Source organism: Salvelinus alpinus, chromosome 31, assembly GCF_045679555.1.
Source record: "Salvelinus alpinus chromosome 31, SLU_Salpinus.1, whole genome shotgun sequence".
In the NCBI taxonomy this organism is placed as follows: domain Eukaryota; kingdom Metazoa; phylum Chordata; class Actinopteri; order Salmoniformes; family Salmonidae; genus Salvelinus; species Salvelinus alpinus.
This window is the reverse complement of record NC_092116.1, coordinates 26,523,581-26,542,285: the sequence shown is the minus strand read 5'-3', so window position 1 is coordinate 26,542,285 and position 18,705 is coordinate 26,523,581. Positions and strand designations below refer to the sequence as shown.

General features: G+C 48.8%; 1 protein-coding gene across 12 annotated transcripts in view; it reads left to right on the top strand.

Annotated features, from left to right (window-relative positions):
• LOC139561485 (phosphatidylinositol-binding clathrin assembly protein-like) overlaps positions 1-18,705 on the top strand; it is a 78,867-nt gene that overhangs the window by 48,266 nt on the left and 11,896 nt on the right. For 4 of the 12 annotated variants that reach the window (XM_071378614.1, XM_071378618.1, XM_071378612.1 and 1 more), the window contains exons 4-16: positions 1-15; positions 264-357; positions 893-1,004; positions 2,493-2,599; positions 4,540-4,581; positions 4,922-4,942; positions 7,242-7,327; positions 8,535-8,664; positions 11,869-11,996; positions 12,375-12,475; positions 13,030-13,134; positions 15,896-16,063; positions 16,661-16,691. The exon at positions 1-15 is cut by the window's left edge and continues 88 nt beyond it. In XM_071378614.1, the coding sequence (XP_071234715.1) occupies positions 1-15; positions 264-357; positions 893-1,004; positions 2,493-2,599; positions 4,540-4,581; positions 4,922-4,942; positions 7,242-7,327; positions 8,535-8,664; positions 11,869-11,996; positions 12,375-12,475; positions 13,030-13,134; positions 15,896-16,063; positions 16,661-16,691 (1,140 nt within the window). The remainder of the gene's footprint in view (positions 16-263; positions 358-892; positions 1,005-2,492; positions 2,600-4,539; positions 4,582-4,921; positions 4,943-7,241; positions 7,328-8,534; positions 8,665-11,868; positions 11,997-12,374; positions 12,476-13,029; positions 13,135-15,895; positions 16,064-16,660; positions 16,692-18,705) is intronic. The other 8 variants (XM_071378613.1, XM_071378624.1, XM_071378620.1 and 5 more) reach the window with 6 other exon arrangements.

The window sequence follows — 18,705 nt, the reverse complement described above, 5'->3', positions numbered from 1 at the left end:
CAAGATGAAGAGAGGGTAGTACACAATAGTTCATATATCTACAGCCTATTAGGACTGTACCGGGCTGAGCCAAGTTGAGCTCTACTGGCCCGGCCTGCTGAGCCTACTAGGACTGTACCGGGCCGGTCTGCTGAGCCAAGTTGAGTCAGCCCAGTAGGAGTCAGGTTGCTTCTATGCGATGAATGGGGTAAAACGGGCCTAAGCAACCTGCCACTACCAGCTGGTCCAGGAAAAGGAAACTGACTACACATGTATGTGTTTAGGATTGACGGTGTGATGCGCACCATGAGCACAGAGAAGCTCATCAAGACCTTGCCGATTATCCAGAACCAACTAGACACACTGTTAGACTTCCAGGTAAGTGTGGGTTGTGGGGTGTGTATTCAATGAAATGTGTGTATTTATAGTGGGAGAGATGGGCTTCAGATGTGAACTGACGTTTAATTTAGTGTTTTTTGGAGATTGAGAGATCGAGAAATATGTTTTTGGTATTATTCTCTTCCTCCCTCTTTCCTCCTCGGGCCTGCTCCTTCCCCCCCTCTTCACCCCCCCCCCTCTTCATCCCTGTCTCCCTGTCTCCCTGTCTCCCTGTCTCCCTGTCTCCCTGTCTCCCTGTCTCTCTGTCTCCCTGTCTCTCTGTCCCTGTCTCTCTGTCCCTGTCTCTCTGTCCCTGTCTCTCTGTCCCTGTCTCTCTGTCCCTGTCTCTCTGTCCCTGTCTCTCTGTCCCTGTCTCTCTCTCTGTCCCTGTCTCTCTCTCTGTCTCTCTCTCTGTCTCTGTCTCTCTCTCTCTGTCTCCCTGTCTCTCTCTCTCTCTCTGTCCCTGTCTCTCTGTCCCTGTCTCTCTGTCTGTCTCTCTCTCTCTCTCTCTGTCTGTCTCTCTGTCTCTGTCCAGGCCAACCCTAATGAGTTAACTAACGGAGTCATCAATGCAGCCTTCATGCTGCTGTTTAAAGACTCCATCCGTCTGTTTGCTGCCTACAACGAGGGTGTCATCAACCTACTGGGTAAGGACAGGTCTAGAATCAGATTTAACCATTCTTTCTTGCTGAGTAAAGTAGTAGGGATTATCAGCTAGATTCAGCTGCAGGCCGATTTTATTAAAAATTAAAAATGATTGAGTGGATGGACGGGGGTCCGGGAACATAATTACAAATCATTTGGAGACTGCAAATCATTTGACCAATAATCCCAAACAGATATAATATGACTAAAACATGTTCATTTTCAAACCTTACTTACGATTGTATACGATCACGCGTCTCAATTGGGAAAAGTTGGGAACAGATTTAAAAAATGTAAATCACTTGATTTCCTGTTCTTTTATGTTTTTTTTTTAATGATAATTGTATGTAGACTGTGAGCCTTCAACACTAGATTGGTACTGAGGATAATTGTATGTAGACTGTGAGCCTTCAACACTAGATTGGTACTGATGATAATTGTATGTAGACTGTGAGCCTTCAACACTAGATTGGTACTGATGATAATTGTATGTAGACTGTGAGCCTTCAACACTAGATTGGTACTGAGGATAATTGTATGTAGACTGTGAGCCTTCAACACTAGATTGGTACTGATGATAATTGTATGTAGACTGTGAGCCTTCAACACTAGATTGGTACTGATGATAATTGTATGTAGACTGTGAGACTTCAACACTAGATTGGTACTGATGATAATTGTATGTAGACTGTGAGACTTCAACACTAGATTGGTACTGATGATAATTGTATGTAGACTGTGAGACTTCAACACTAGATTGGTACTGATGATAATTGTATGTAGACTGTGAGACTTCAACACTAGATTGGTACTGAGGATAATTGTATGTAGACTGTGAGCCTTCAACACTAGATTGGTACTGATGATAATTGTATGTAGACTGTGAGACTTCAACACTAGATTGGTACTGATGATAATTGTATGTAGACTGTGAGCCTTCAACACTAGATTGGTACTGATGATAATTGTATGTAGACTGTGAGACTTCAACACTAGATTGGTACTGATGATAATTGTATGTAGACTGTGAGCCTTCAACACTAGATTGGTACTTGTGGCTGTTATCCTGATCACATTGTGTTGCTTCTTGCAATGAGATTTAAAGTTCTTGTGTCAATTTGATGTGATTTTAAATCTGCTATGCTAGACTCTCAGACAGGGAATATCAATGAACATTACAGTGTGTCTATAGGCTGTGAGCTCCGCTTTCTAACGGGTGGGTGTGTGTGTAATGCTGTGGCTCTGTCTTGACAGGTTGAGATGTATTTCTGAGTGTCACCCTCTCTACTAATGGCTTTTTTGTACGTTCCTCTGTCTCTTCTATTCTCTCTGTCTCTGTCTCTCCTGTCCTCTGTCTCTCCTGTCCTCTGTCTCTCCTGTCCTCTGTCTCTCCTGTCCTCTGCTGTCTGTCTCTGCTGTCTCCTGTCCTCTCTTTTTCTCTCTCTGTCTCGCCAATCCTGTCTCTGTCTCTCCTTTTTTCTCTGTCTCAGAGAAGTATTTTGATCTGAAGAAGGGTCAGTGTAAAGAGGCGTTGGACATCTATAAGAAGTTCCTGTACAGGATGACCAAGCTGTCTGAGTTTCTCAAAGTAGCAGAGGTACACACGCACACTGTACGCAAACTCACAGGCCAAATCCTGCGTCCTCTCTCTCTCCGTCCTCTCTCGCCTACTTTTCAGTAAGGTCAAAGGTAATCGAGGATAGGCGGCGAGGAGAGTGAACTAGGATGTGAACTAGGAACTGTAAAATGTTTGACATTTTATAGGTCAAACACAGTCTATCGTGTTTTTAAATGCGTGTTTCTCTCCTCTGATGATACTACAGCTGATTTAATCAGGGTGTGTGGCAGATGGCAACACTCTTCCGTGGTAGGATACCCGTGTGCTTCCTCGCCAAAAGGAGGCTTTCAACGAGGGCAGGACAATCGTCCGCTTGCCTAGTAACTAACACACTTGTCGAGCACTTATCGTTTTCCCGGAGGACGGGGGAGAGAGAGAACGGACTTTTGCCCAATGAGAAAAGGCCACAGACGTGTACACACACACACACACACACACACACAGAGTACGCCAACTCATGTACGTAGCCGTACACCTCCAAAAATTAACCTTAGATGGGGTGGAGGTTAGGTGCTCGCTCTCTCCCGCGCTCTCTCCCGCGCTCTCTCCCGCGCTCTCTCCCGCGCTCTCTCCCGCGCGCTCTCTCCCCCGCGCTCTCTCCCCCGCGCTCTCTCCCCCGCGCTCTCTCCCCCGCCCTCTCTCCCCCGCCCTCTCTCCCCCGCCCTCTCTCCCCTGCGCTCCCTCTCTCCCCTGCGCTCCCTCTCTCCCCTGCGCTCCCTCTCTCTCCCGCGCTCCCTCTCTCTCCCGCGCTCCCTCTCTCCCCCGCGCTCCCTCTCTCCCCCGCGCTCCCTCTCTCTCCCCCGCGCTCCCTCTCTCTCCCCCGCGCTCCCTCTCTCTCCCCCGCGCTCCCTCTCTCTCCCCCGCGCTCCCTCTCTCTCCCCCGCGCTCCCTCTCTCTACCCCGCGCTCCCTCTCTCTACCCCGCGCTCCCTCTCTCTCCCCCGCGCTCCCTCTCTCTCTCCCCCGCGCTCCCCCTCTCTCTCCCCCGCGCTCCCTCTCTCTCTCCCCCGCGCTCCCCCTCTCTCTCCCCCGCGCTCCCCCTCTCTCTCCCCCGCGCTCCCCCTCTCTCTCCCCCGCGCTCCCCCTCTCTCTCCCCCGCGCTCCCCCTCTCTCTCCCCCGCGCTCCCCCTCTCTCTCCCCCGCGCTCCCCCTCTCTCTCCCCCGCGCTCCCCCTCTCTCCCCCGCGCTCCCGCGCTCTCTCCCCCGCGCTCCCGCTCTCTCTCCCCCGCTCTCTCTCCCCCTCGCTCTCTCTCCCCCGCGCTCGCTCTCTCTCTCCCTCTGTAGAAAATATTATTTCAACGTAGTTTCAATGTGTTCAATTTGCTCACCATTCATTCACCACACCCTCAACATGTCTCGTCTCCCATTGGTCAGTCACAAGGGCATACTCAAGATCGTCCAATCATATTCATCGATCCGGTTGTGTCAGCATGTTTGATTGGAATCTTCATTTTGTTTCCGCTGTTGTTTTCGATGTTTACAAACGCTGCGTCCCAATACATCTCTCCTTTCTCCTGAAGTGTACACTTCTCTTCATGGTTTGAATGATTAGGATCCCCATTAACTGACGCCGATGAAGCCCCATTTTAAGTGCCATACATTTAAAAAGGTGTGTTTGTGTGTGTATCAGTCACACATGTCGGTACATACACACAACATGGGTTTGAAAGGAAATGACTGGCATATAGAAACACACTAGCACCCTCCAATCCAATGCTTTTACATTTGTGGGAAGTAGTGACCAGGTGCACACTTCGGGAGGAAGGAGACGTTATTGGTACGCAGCCACCTTGGTCACTGCATGGAAGTAATGATTCCCTTGTTTTATTTTTTCCCCCTTTATCCCTCCCCCTTTCTCCCCCCCCTGTTGTTTTTCCGTTGGCCTGTTTTTGTTTTCCGTTTGTGTGTTTGTGACAACAGCAAGTTGGAATAGATCAGGGTGATATCCCCGATCTCTCACAGGTCAGTCTACATTTTCATCTCTTCCTCTCTTCTTCTGGTTCCACACACACATCTTCACCCATCCGTCCATTCATTCATGTAACAGCTCTCTCTCTCTCTCTTATTCTCTCCTCTTTTGCTACTCATTTTGTTGATCTCCCTCTTTTCTCTGTACTCGTCTCTTTGTCTTCAACATGATGCGTTGTGCGTACCCTAGGAATCTATTGGTTCATTTGTTTTAAAGTGGTGACAGTGGTGACAGCGGAGGCCCAGATAGGCAATGAGCTTGGCAGTGATGTGAAACATGATGCGTTGCAGACTACTGTGAAGTAAAACAAGCCCTCTACCATTCCCCCAACAGGCAGTTAAAGGATCATGCATTGTAGGTGGTGGGTTACTTACTGTAATGCTTTTCCCCGAGCATCTCCCCTCCCTAGAAATACCAGCACTACTTCAGCTGAAGAGTGAAGTCAATGGCCTTCGTCATGGTGGCTGCTGTAACAGGAAGTTGTTGACTTGACCTTAGCGTGTGCTCTGGTTTGCATGAAGCCCCCCCCCCCCATGCATGAACGCACGTCCAGACAGACCTCCCACCTCAGAGGTCAGCTATATACATTGAATGGTCCTCTCTTTCCTTTAATCAGACAGCCATAGAGTGTTGATAAAGAATGTTTGTCACCCATTAAGCGTATGAATTCAACCTATATTTCACCCTCTGATTATTACTGTAATGTTTGTATGCTATGCAGGGCTCTACAGTGCAACCTAAATATTTTGCTGTGCGACCTGGAATTAAGGATTCCGTCTTTTTAAAATCTCTATTTTTCATTCTAGTCCTACATTTCTTTATATACACCTATATTTTTCAAATTAGGCTCACACGTGCTCGTTGTAGAAATGCGTAGAGCCCTGCTATGCATTAAGACATCGTAGTTGTAACATTGACATCAAAACATTTTCCTTTTTCTCTCTTTTAAACTTCAAATGTTGTCAGGGGAAGACTAGTGGATAAAATAACAACTATTCCCTTTACTTCACTCTTTTGTTCTATCCTTTCTCTCCCTCTCCTCTCTTTCTCTCTCACACTCTTTCTCCCTCTCTCTCTCTCCTATCTTTCTCTCTCTCCTATCTCTCTCGCTCTCTCTCCCATTTCTTTCTCTCTCCCATCTCTCTCTGTGTGTCAAGGTGGAATGTTTGGGAATGTGGTTATTTTGTTGGAGGGAATAGAACAGTGTGTGTCTGAGCTAATATTTCCTCTGTCTAAACAGAGGCCCCTGGCTGCGTGGGCCCCTGGCCCCTGGCTGTGCTCTAAACGATCTACACGTGGTCTACTTTTGACCAGAACCCTATAGAGCTGCTACCTTCATGTCCCATAGTGGTCAAAAGTAGTGCACTACATAGGGCTCGGGTGTAAAGTAGTGCACCACATAGGGCTCTGGTGTAAAGTAGTGCACTACATAGGGCTCTGGTGTAAAGTAGTGCACTACATAGGGCTCGGGTGTAAAGTAGTGCACTACTGGTGTATGGATGTGGGCACCCCCGAACCACTGCTGCCCCTCGTGAAGTCTGATTTGTTATTTCTTTATGGTCCCCACCCCATCACAGTAGCCCATCCCTGACATGGTATATGATCCCTTATTTGAGACACAACCTCCTATTGAAGCAATCTCCTCTCTTTCTCTTGGGATGCATCTGAAATGGCACCCTAATCTCTCTTTTAATGCATTTGGGACGCACAGCCAAAGAAGCAGCCTTGTCCAACTCGGCTGTGACCCCTCCGGGTGTTATGTATATTTTGGCACGAACCGGACAGGACAAAATGTGACCCGTGTTTCCCAACCACCTCGACTCCCTCCTTTCCCTCCTGTTCTGTTTCCTCCTCCTTCCACTCTGTTCAGATGTCCATCTGTTTTCCTGGAACCTGTTAACCTACTTTATACAGAGTGCATGTAGCTGTGGGCTTTATCCCCAATAGCACCCTATTCCCTGTAGAGGACACTGCTTTTGAGCCCTGTGCACTATGAACGGAATAGGGAGCCGTTGGGGACAAAGCCTTAGTTCTATTCTGAGAAGGATTTTCTGGGACTCTGTGTTTTGATCAGTGTGTTCAGAGGTGAATGAGTGACAGAGAGCGGAGCGGGTACAGTGAGAATGAGTTTTATTTTGGCAAGTCTCATCCCCTTCTCCCTCTTACCCCCCCCTCCCTCTCTCTCCTCGTCCTCCCTCCCTCCCTCTCTCTCCTCGTCCTCCCTCCCTCCCTCTCTCTCCTCGTCCTCCCTCCCTCCCTCTCTCTCCTCGTCCTCTCTCCTCGTCCTCCCTCCCTCCTCGTCCTCCCTCCCTCCTCGTCCTCCCTCCCTCCTCGTCCTCTCCTCGTCCTCCCTCCTCGTCCTCTCCTCGTCCTCTCTCCTCGTCCTCCCTCCCTCCTCGTCCTCCCTCCCTCCCTCCCTCTCTCTCCTCGTCCTCCCTCCCTCCCTCTCCTCTCATCTCCCTCCCTCCCTCCCTCCCTCCCTCCCTCCCTCCCTCCCTCCCTCTCTCCTCGTCCTCCCTCCCTCCTCGTCCTCCCTCCCTCTCTCCTCGTCCTCCCTCTCTCCTCGTCCTCCCTCCCTCCCTCTCTCCTCGTCCTCCCTCTCTCCTCGTTCTCCCTCTCTCCTCGTTCTCCCTCTCTCCTCGTCCTCCCCCAGGCCCCCAGTAGTCTCCTGGAGGCTCTGGAGCAGCACCTAGCCTCTCTGGAGGGGAAGAAGACCAAGGAGCTCAGTGCTGACACCAGGTACTACTGGACTGGCATTGAACCACTGCATTATGCCTACTGTAAAACCTGTGGAAGAAGCACATGCAAATTTATACTTTACCATAAAGCCTTTATAAGAAGCGCATTGTTATACTTTACCATAAAACCTGTATAAGAAGCGCATAGTTATACTTTACCATAAAACCTGTATAAGAAGCGCATAGTTATACTTTACCATAAAACCTGTATAAGAAGCGCATAGTTATACTTTACCATAAAACCTGTATAAGAAGCGCATAGTTATACTTTACCATAAAACCTGTATAACAAGAGCATAGTTATACTTTACCATAAAACCTGTATAACAAGCGCATAGTTATACTTTACCATAAAACCTGTATAACAAGAGCATAGTTATACTTTACCATAAAACCTGTATAACAAGAGCATAGTTATACTTTACCATAAAACCTGTATAACAAGAGCATAGTTATACTTTACCATAAAACCTGTATAACAAGAGCATAGTTATACTTTACCATAAAACCTGTATAAGAAGCGCATAGTTATACTTTACCATAAAACCTGTATAACAAGAGCATAGTTATACTTTACCATAAAACCTGTATAACAAGCGCATAGTTATACTTTACCATAAAACCTGTATAACAAGAGCATAGTTATACTTTACCATAAAACCTGTATAACAAGAGCATAGTTATACTTTACCATAAAACCTGTATAACAAGAGCATAGTTATACTTTACCATAAAACCTGTATAACAAGAGCATAGTTATACTTTACCATAAAACCTGTATAAGAAGCGCATAGTTATACTTTACCATAAAACCTGTATAACAAGAGCATAGTTATACTTTACCATAAAACCTGTATAACAAGAGCATAGTTATACTTTACCATAAAACCTGTATAACAAGAGCATTGTTATTCTTTACCATAAAACCCTTAAGACATTCCTCCCAGTGGAGACAAGAGGTTTGAAATTCAACTAATTTTGTCAGCATTTACATGAAGGGAAATGAGGATACCTAGTCAGTTGTACAACTGAATGCATTCAACCGAAATGTGTCCTCCGTATTTAACCTCTCTGAATCAGAGACTATCGCTGCTACCAGTGGTATATACACTATCTAAATCTCTGGTTCCTCTTTTCTCTCTCGCTCACCCTCTTCACGTTTATACTGTATATAAAAGCTGTCCTCTCTCCCTGTTCTCCCACTATAGAGCGTCCACTCTGTCCAGTGCGGTGACATCTCTGTCCAGTACAGGCATGTCCTTCAGCCGCATGGACGAGAAGGAGAGACTGCAGGCCTTAGAAGAGGAGCAGGCCAGACTGCAGGCCCTCAAGGTACAGGTAACATCATTAGGCTGATACGCTGGGACACAGCTGTGTGTTTGGGGAAATTGACTTTTTGGAGTGTAACATTTCTTCCACCATTTAAAAAATCCTCTTTTCCCTTAACCTTAACCTTACCCTAACTCCAAAAACCCTTAACCTAACTCCAAAAACTCTTACCCCAAAACCCTAAACCTAAGCTTAAAATAGTATTCAAACAAATTCAAGTCCTGACTTTTCAAAAAAAAATAAAAATGTTTTGACAAGGTAGGAGAACAATAAGGTGAAATGTGAGGACATTGGGTTCCTGATAAGGTAGAAAAACAAGTACACAAGTACACACACACACACACACACACACACACACACACACACACGAAGAAAAGGTTATAAGGAGAGACAGCAGGCCTTAGAATGGGAGCACTGCTACACTAAACAGCATTACAACAGTACACCAGTTTACACTATATTGCTCCACTAAACACCATTACAACAGTACACCAGTTTACACTATATTGCTACACTAAACACCATTTCACTTGGGAGATAGAAATACCATAACAACGAAACTACAGAAAAACACTAGTCGTATTTAACTGCCTGAAAGCATCGCTGGAAGTTTCACACACTCCAGCTGTTATGAGGCTGCGGGGAACAACACGTTGTGACTTCTGCAGCAGACTTCTAGCTAGCAAATAGTCCTGTAGAAAACACGCTGTGACTTCTGCAGCAGACTTCTAGCTAGCAAATAGTCCTGTAGAAAACACGTTGTGACTTCTGCAGCAGACTTCTAGCTAGCAAATAGTCCTGTAGAAAACACGTTGTGACTTCTGCAGCAGACTTCTAGCTAGCAAATAGTCCTGTAGAAAACACGTTGTGACTTCTGCAGCAGACTTCTAGCTAGCAAATAGTCCTGTAGAAAACGCGTTGTGACTTCTGCAGCAGACTTCTAGCTAGCAAATAGTCCTGTAGAAAACGCGTTGTGACTTCTGCAGCAGACTTCTAGCTAGCAAATAGTCCTGTAGAAAACACGCTGTGACTTCTGCAGCAGACTTCTAGCTAGCAAATAGTCCTGTAGAAAACACGCTGTGACTTCTGCAGCAGACTTCTAGCTAGCAAATAGTCCTGTAGAAAACACGCTGTGACTTCTGCAGCAGACTTCTAGCTAGCAAATAGTCCTGTAGAAAACACGCTGTGACTTCTGCAGCAGACTTCTAGCTAGCAAATAGTCCTGTAGAAAACACGCTGTGACTTCTGCAGCAGACTTCTAGCTAGCAAATAGTCCTGTAGAAAACACGCTGTGACTTCTGCAGCAGACTTCTAGCTAGCAAATAGTCCTGTAGAAAACACGCTGTGACTTCTGCAGCAGACTTCTAGCTAGCAAATAGTCCTGTAGAAAACACGCTGTGACTTCTGCAGCAGACTTCTAGCTAGCAAATAGTCCTGTAGAAAACACGCTGTGACTTCTGCAGCAGACTTCTAGCTAGCAAATAGTCCTGTAGAAAACACGCTGTGACTTCTGCAGCAGACTTCTAGCTAGCAAATAGTCCTGTAGAAAACACGCTGTGACTTCTGCAGCAGACTTCTAGCTAGCAAATAGTCCTGTAGAAAACACGCTGTGACTTCTGCAGCAGACTTCTAGCTAGCAAATAGTCCTGTAGAAAACACGCTGTGACTTCTGCAGCAGACTTCTAGCTAGCAAATAGTCCTGTAGAAAACACGCTGTGACTTCTGCAGCAGACTTCTAGCTAGCAAATAGTCCTGTAGAAAACACGCTGTGACTTCTGCAGCAGACTTCTAGCTAGCAAATAGTCCTGTAGAAAACACGCTGTGACTTCTGCAGCAGACTTCTAGCTAGCAAATAGTCCTGTAGAAAACACGTTGTGACTTCTGCTGCAGACTTCTAGCTAGCAAATAGTCCTGTAGAAAACACGTTGTGACTTCTGCAGCAGACTTCTAGCTAGCAAATAGTCCTGTAGAAAACACGTTGTGACTTCTGCAGCAGACTTCTAGCTAGCAAATAGTCCTGTAGAAAACACGCTGTGACTTCTGCAGCAGACTTCTAGCTAGCAAATAGTCCTGTAGAAAACACGTTGTGACTTCTGCAGCAGACTTCTAGCTAGCAAATAGTCCTGTAGAAAACACGTTGTGACTTCTGCAGCAGACTTCTAGCTAGCAAATAGTCCTGTAGAAAACACGTTGTGACTTCTGCAGCAGACTTCTAGCTAGCAAATAGTCCTGTAGAAAACACGTTGTGACTTCTGCAGCAGACTTCTAGCTAGCAAATAGTCCTGTAGAAAACACGTTGTGACTTCTGCAGCAGACTTCTAGCTAGCAAATAGTCCTGTAGAAAACACGTTGTGACTTCTGCAGCAGACTTCTAGCTAGCAAATAGTCCTGTAGAAAACACGTTGTGACTTCTGCAGCAGACTTCTAGCTAGCAAATAGTCCTGTAGAAAACACGCTGTGACTTCTGCAGCAGACTTCTAGCTAGCAAATAGTCCTGTAGAAAACACGCTGTGACTTCTGCAGCAGACTTCTAGCTAGCAAATAGTCCTGTAGAAAACACGCTGTGACTTCTGCAGCAGACTTCTAGCTAGCAAATAGTCCTGTAGAAAACACGCTGTGACTTCTGCAGCAGACTTCTAGCTAGCAAATAGTCCTGTAGAAAACACGCTGTGACTTCTGCAGCAGACTTCTAGCTAGCAAATAGTCCTGTAGAAAACACGTTGTGACTTCTGCAGCAGACTTCTAGCTAGCAAATAGTCCTGTAGAAAACACGCTGTGACTTCTGCAGCAGACTTCTAGCTAGCAAATAGTCCTGTAGAAAACACGTTGTGACTTCTGCAGCAGACTTCTAGCTAGCAAATAGTCCTGTAGAAAACACGTTGTGACTTCTGGCTTAATTCATACAACTGCTGTGTGTTTTAATGTTTTAGATGAGCTCTGTGGATGGTGAAAGGACAATGCAGCAGACTTCTAGCTAGCAAATAGTCCTGCAGAAAACATGTTGCCATTTCACAATTTCCAGCTGAAGAGTTTGAGTTTTCCTCGGAACACTCTATACACCCTAACCCTCTATAAACGCGGAGAAGAAAAAAATCTACATTTAAAAAAATAAAATAAAAATGTATCTGCTCAAGGCTAAAACATGTTAGTAAAGTCAGGTGTGTTAGCCAACTCATACTCAATGTTTGACGGTGTGTTTCGCTGTTCCTCCAGGACCAGCGTCTGAAGGAGATCAGTGTGTCCATCCCTCCCTCTGCTTCCCCCAGTACACAGTCGATGGGCAGTGTCAACCACAACACCAACCAGGCCATGGAGCTATTCAACACACCATCCACCAATAGGTAGGTTATAACATGCTAATGACAGGTTGTAGGTGGTTATAACAGTTAATATAGATATTAGTCTATGAGCCGTCTCAACAACAACCACCGTAGTCCAAAGTGCCCTGATCAAATCAAAAAGACTAAATGAATTGAATCAACGTCATTGATGTTTAAAAATGTTTGTCGTTCACATGATCAGTTATTATTCCTCTGCTTACGTCAAAGCTGATATTTGCGCAAATGAAAGATCTATGATTTGATTACTTGTTTGGGTTTGTTTTCTTGGCTTAATCGTTGCTAGCAGTCGTCTTTTTAAAGATACGTTGATTAAGTAGAAGGGCAATTTTAATCACATTTACTCACTCATTGATTTTTCTTTCTCTCCCTCCCCTCCAGCATGCCCAACCTCACTAGTGATCTGTTTGACCTGCAGCCAGCCTTCATCCCTGCTGTCCAGAGCACTCCTTCCATCTCTACAGCCCCCAGTGCCTGGGGAGGTAGGACATAGACACGCACGCTACTAATCAACACAGGAAGTAGTTTGTTTTTCTCACTTAACCTCCTGAACTTCTGGTTCAGAAGGAGGGTGGAGATAGAGTGTTGATAAGCTCTGTGTATAGTCACACAAAACACGTGTAAAACCCTTTGTCCTGACAAGCCTCTATGTTTAGACTTCAGGGGTTTTATTTTGGTCTCTGAATTACGGGTCTCTTTTTTTAATTGTAAATATCAAAATGTATTTCCTGTGTCATGTATTCAGTCATTCATGCGTTTTATCCATTTCATCATCCTTTCATCAATCGTCTAGCCACCATTTTCTTTTCTATTAGAAACATTGAAATGCGTCCTATGTAGCGGTTACGACAGTGTTAAAACCTTCAGCTTAACGTAGCTCTTATGATGGCCCCACGCTCCCTAGCAACAGAGATAAATAAATATTATTTACTGAGAGCCAGCCAGTGCTTCCTCTGTGTTCACAATGTGTTCCGCCTAAAGCCAGTTTTATGTAGCCCTGACAACAGTCTCATGACCTCTGACCTCTGTCTCCTAGGTGCTGCTGTGCAAGCCCAGTCCTCCATAAGTGTAGATTTTGATGCTGTTTTTGGGGGCGGGGCTAGAGGAATAGCCAATAACGGCGTGCAGCCAGCCGCTGATGGTAAAGAGAACCATACACTAAATGAATAACTCTGTCTTGGTTTAGTTTACTACCTATGATTACAACTAGCTGTTAGACTACTTCTTACTTCTGGCTTGGTTCAGGTTTCTGGCTTGGTTTGTGTTGCCACAAAATCCTTCAGCTTTAGGTGTTCCTACTAACCCTATTTCATCTTGCATCGCTGTGTGTGTGTGTGTGTGTTCTGGTCATCTCATTCCCATTGGTCTGTCACCCATCCATTTGTTGTCGTTCACACCGTCCCGCCATCCCACGTGACAGACAGCCCATCTCTTCAGAGCCGCTACCTTTCCATGTGTTCTCCTCTCTTCATCTATTCCCCTCTTCCCTCTACTGCCTCTGTCTCAGTCTGAGGTCCCTCCAAACACTTAGCTAACGGGTAACTCTTCTTTCTTTCTTGTTTTTCTGCGGGGTCGAGGCTCTCTACCCCCTCTGTCTACCCCCTCTGTCTACCCCCTCTGTCTACCCCCTCTGTCTACCCCCTCTGTCTACCCCCTCTGTCTACCCCCTCTGTCTACCCCCTCTGTCTCTCTCTCTCTCTACTGAGTGTGCTGGTTTTCTCTGTTTCCTGCTGAACCAAGCAGGAAGTTCCTACTTTATCAACGTGGAGTCCCAGATGGCACCCTATTCCCTACATACTACACTACTTTTGACCCCGTAGGGCTCCGACTAAAAGTAGTGTAGTATGTAGGGAATAGGGTGCCATCTGGGATGCATTGCTATGTCAGCACACTCCTGAAGCTAGACACAGCTTCCTAACCAAATATGATTCCTCCTTTATCTCCGCTCCCTCACTTAACTTTCTCTTAGTCAAGTGGTGGGAGGAGATGAGGGAGATGAGGGAGGGTCGTCCTCCTTCCGTCCCCCTCTGTCGTCCTCCTCCCGTCCCCCTCTGTCGTCCTCCTCCTCCTTCCTTCCGTCCGTCCCCCTCTGTCGTCCTCCTCCTCCTTCCTTCCGTCCGTCCCCCTCTGTCGTCATCCTCCTCCTTCCTTCCGTCCGTCCCCCTCTGTCGTCCTCCTCCTCCTTCCTTCCGTCCGTCCCCCTCTGTCGTCCTCCTCCTCATTCCTTCCGTCCGTCCCCCTCTGTCGTCCTCCTCCTCCTTCCTTCCGTCCGTCCGTCCTCCTCCTCCTCCTCCTCCTCCTTCCGTCCGTCCTCCTCTGTCGTCTTCCTCCTTCCTTCCTTCCGTCCGTCCCCCTCTGTCGTCCTCCTCCTCCTTCCTTCCGTCCGTCCTCCTCTGTCGTCTTCCTCCTTCCTTCCTTCCGTCCGTCCCCCTCTGTCGTCCTCCTCCTCCTTCCTTCCTTCCGTCCCCCTCTGTCGTCCTCCTCCTTCCTTCCGTCCGTCCGTCCCCCTCTGTCGTCCTCCTCCTCCTTCCTTCCGTCCGTCCCCCTCTGTCGTCCTCCTCCTTCCTTCCTTCCGTCCGTCCCCCTCTGTCGTCCTCCTCCTTACTTCCGTCCGTCCGTCCCCCTCTGTCGTCCTCCTCCTCCTTCCTTCCTTCCGTCCCCCTCTGTCGTCCTCCTTCCTTCCTTCCGTCCCCCTCTGTCGTCCTCCTTCCTTCCTTCTGTCGTCCTCCTCCCTTCCTTCCTTCCATCCCCCTCTGTCGTCCTCCTTCCTTCCTTCCTTCCGTCCCCCTCTGTCGTCCTCCTCCTCCTTCCTTCCGTCCGTCCCCCTCTGTCGTCCTCCTTCCGTCCGTCCCCCTCTGTCGTCCTCCTGTCGGCCTGGCTACGCTTGTCTCTTTGCTCGTTTCTCCATTACTATCTCTCTCGCTCTCTCTCTCTGTCTCTCTCTCTCTCTGTGTGTGTGTGTGTGGTATTGTGTCCCCATTAGCAGAATGAGGACCAGACTAGACCATGGTTATAGTAATATAATTTAACATTTACACCGTGAATTACTTCATTTCTCATTGACTCTCACTGCTGTGTAACTACACCAGTCAACCCTGTATACATTAATACAGTACAGGTGTGCGTCGCTAGACTGCCCTCTTGGCTGCTAGAATACACAGCCTCAATCAGCGTAATGACTTCACAACATGGCAACCACAAGAACATAAATCCATCATAACACAGCTGCTGGGCCTAGAAATAGGATACATAGAAAGGATAAAGCTACTGTTTTCGTCCAGAAACAAAGTTAATAGAATCGATCTGGGTAATGACTCCACAACAACGAGCACATAAAATTCATCAGCACACAAAAATAGCTAGCCTACTCAGGCTAGAAATAGATTTGGATTTTTATTTATTTTTTTGTCGACTGTGACTGACTAGAAACGGTAGAACTAAATGGGTCACACTTCTACTGTTTTAGTCTAGAAATGTAATGAATAGAATCGATCAGCGTAATGACTCAATAACAGAAGTCCATCATCACCCCAAATACAGCTACCGCCCCTGAGGCTGAATCCTAGAAATACAATGAATAGACGGGACACAGCTACTGAAGCCCTGAGCATAGATATCAAAGGAATGGAACACAGCCTTTTGACTTCATGACTCTGTCATGATATCCCACAACCTGATCCTGCCCGCCCCGCCCCCCCCCCCCCCCCCCCCAAGTCATTTCTCTCTCTCTCAAACCTTTCCTGCATGCAGTGCTTTTCTTTAACCCTCATAACCCATCTGTGTGTGAGTTCGTGGCCTACGCTTTGTGTAATGCTGATATCCTTGTGTATGTATAATGTACCTGCTTGGCTTTGTGCTGTGTGTGTAATGTATTAACCGGTGTCTATCTCTGTGTCCTCCAGGGTTTGATGCTCTTGGGGACCTGCTGAAGCCCACAGTGTCCAACCATAACCAGGCTCCCCCCATGGCCCTCCACCACCCCCACCCAAGTCACCCCCATCCAGGGTACCACCCAGGGGGCAAGCTGCTGGCCAACGACCTGGATTCCTCCCTCGCCAACCTCGTTGGCAGTGAGTACTGTACAGAGACACACACACTACTTTTGTGTCCTCATCTGTTTCTTCCTTGTCTTTCTCTTTGTGCATTGTGCTGACTCCTCTACCCCTCTCTCCTCTCCCCCTCTATTCTCTACCCCTCTCTCCTCTCCCCCTCTATTCTCTCCCCCTCTCTCCTCTCCCCCTCTATTCTCTACCCCTCTATTCTCTCCCCCTCTATTCTCTACCCCTCTCTCCTCTCCCCCTCTATTCTCTCCCCCTCTATTCTCTACCCCTCTATTCTCTACCCCTCTATTCTCTCCCCCGATATTCTTTCCCCCGATATTCTCTCCCCCGATATTCTCTCCCTCTCTGTCCATTGGATTACCTAATGGTAGGTATTGTCCCTAGTAGCTATCAGAGGTTTGGGCAGACAGAGAGAGGACAGGCAGGGAAAGGACAGTGAGAGGGAACCCAATAGGGAGCCACTGATCACAAGCCGCTACTCTTACTGTAAACAGTATTTAGGAGCCTTCACTACTCTCCAGGGCTGGCTGGCTTTCTGTCTGGCTTAGATACTCTCTCTCTCTGGAGATTTAAATACAACTCACCCATCTCTCTCTCTCTCCTCAGATCTGCAGTTCGGAGGAGCCGCAGCCAAGAAGTAAGTGTGTGTGTGTGGATGTAGATCCAGACTACTGCAGCGTTTTCCCTAGACAATAGAGGGCTATGGCGGTCTGCCATCCTACAGTACTCCAGTCCCAGGCAGGCAGTGCTGATAACACACAATAGACTGCTTCTCGACATAAAACACACTACTAAAATAAGTGATAGTCTGGGCCTCCTGAGTGGCACAAGGCGCTGCATCGCGGTGCTTGAACCTTCACTACAGCCCCGGGTTCGATCCCAGGCTGTGTCACAGCCGGACGTGACCGGGAGACCCATGAGGCGGCGGACAATTGGCCCAGTGTCGTCCGGGTTAGGAGAGGGTTTGGCCGGCCGGGATTTCCTTGTCCCATCACACTCTAGCGACTCCTTGTGGCGGACCGGTCGCCTGCAAGCTGATTTCGGTCGCCAGATGTACGGTGTTTCCACCGACACATTGGTGCGGCTGGCTTCCAGGTTAAGCGAGCAGTGTGTCAAAAAGCAGTGCGGCTTGGCGGGGTCTTGTTTAGGAGGAAACACGGCTCTCGACCTTCACCTCTCCCGAGTCCGTAAGGGACAAGACTGTAACTACCAATTGGATTTCACGAAATTGGGGAGAGAAAGGGGTAGAAGGTACACAAAGAAAAGTCACTAAAATGTGGTAGAAACATAGTGTTAATCAACATTATATTGTCTGGATAATTTGCTACGTAGCATGTAATGCTAGTTTTGGGACAGACCACTGCAGTGTTTTCCCTAGACGGACTGCCATCCCACTGACCTGTGTTAGGGCCCACCCATCTCAAAGCTTCTGTGCTACTCAAATATGTTGGAAACTAAAACAGCTTGTCCCGTCTGGGACGACACCGGCAGCTTGCCCGTCTGGGACGACACCGGCAGCTTGCCCCGTTAGGGACGACACCGGCAGCTTGCCCCGTTAGGGACGACACCGGCAGCTTGCCCCGTTAGGGACGACACCGGCAGCTTGCCCCGTTAGGGACGACACCGGCAGCTTGCCCCGTTAGGGACGACACCGGCAGCTTGCCCCGTTAGGGACGACACCGGCAGCTTGGCCCGTCTGGGACGACACCGGCAGCTTGTCCCGTCTGGGACGACACCGGCAGCTTGTCCCGTCTGGGACGACACCGGCAGCTTGTCCCGTCTGGGACGACACCGGCAGCTTGCCCCGTTAGGGACGACACCGGCAGCTTGGCCCGTCTGCGACGACACCGGCAGCTTGTCCCGTCTGGGACGACACCGGCAGCTTGCCCCGTTAGGGACGACACCGGCAGCTTGCCCCGTCTGGGACGACACCGGCAGCTTGCCCCGTTAGGGACGACACCGGCAGCTTGCCCCGTTAGGGACGACACCGGCAGCTTGGCCCGTCTGCGACGACACCGGCAGCTTGGCCCGTCTGGGACGACACCGGCAGCTTGTCCCGTCTGGGACGACACCGGCAGCTTGTCCCGTCTGGGACGACACCGGCAGCTTGCCCCGTCTGGGACGACACCGGCAGCTTGCCCCGTCTGGGACGACACCGGCAGCTTGCCCCGTCTGGGACGACACCGGCAGCTTGTCCCGTCTGGGACGACACCGGCAGCTTGTCCCGTCTGGGACGACACCGGCAGCTTGTCCCGTCTGGGACGACACCGGCAGCTTGTCCCGTCTGGGACGACACCGGCAGCTTGTCCCGTCTGGGACGACACCGGCAGCTTGTCCCGTCTGGGACGACACCGGCAGCTTGTCCCGTCTGGGACGACACCGGCAGCTTGTCCCGTCTGGGACGACACCGGCAGCTTGTCCCGTCTGGGACGACACCGGCAGCTTGTCCCGTCTGGGACGACACCGGCAGCTTGTCCCGTCTGGGACGACACCGGCAGCTTGTCCCGTCTGGGACGACACCGGCAGCTTGTCCCGTCTGGGACGACACCGGCAGCTTGTCCCGTCTGGGACGACACCGGCAGCTTGTCCCGTCTGGGACGACACCGGCAGCTTGTCCCGTCTGGGACGACACCGGCAGCTTGTCCCGTCTG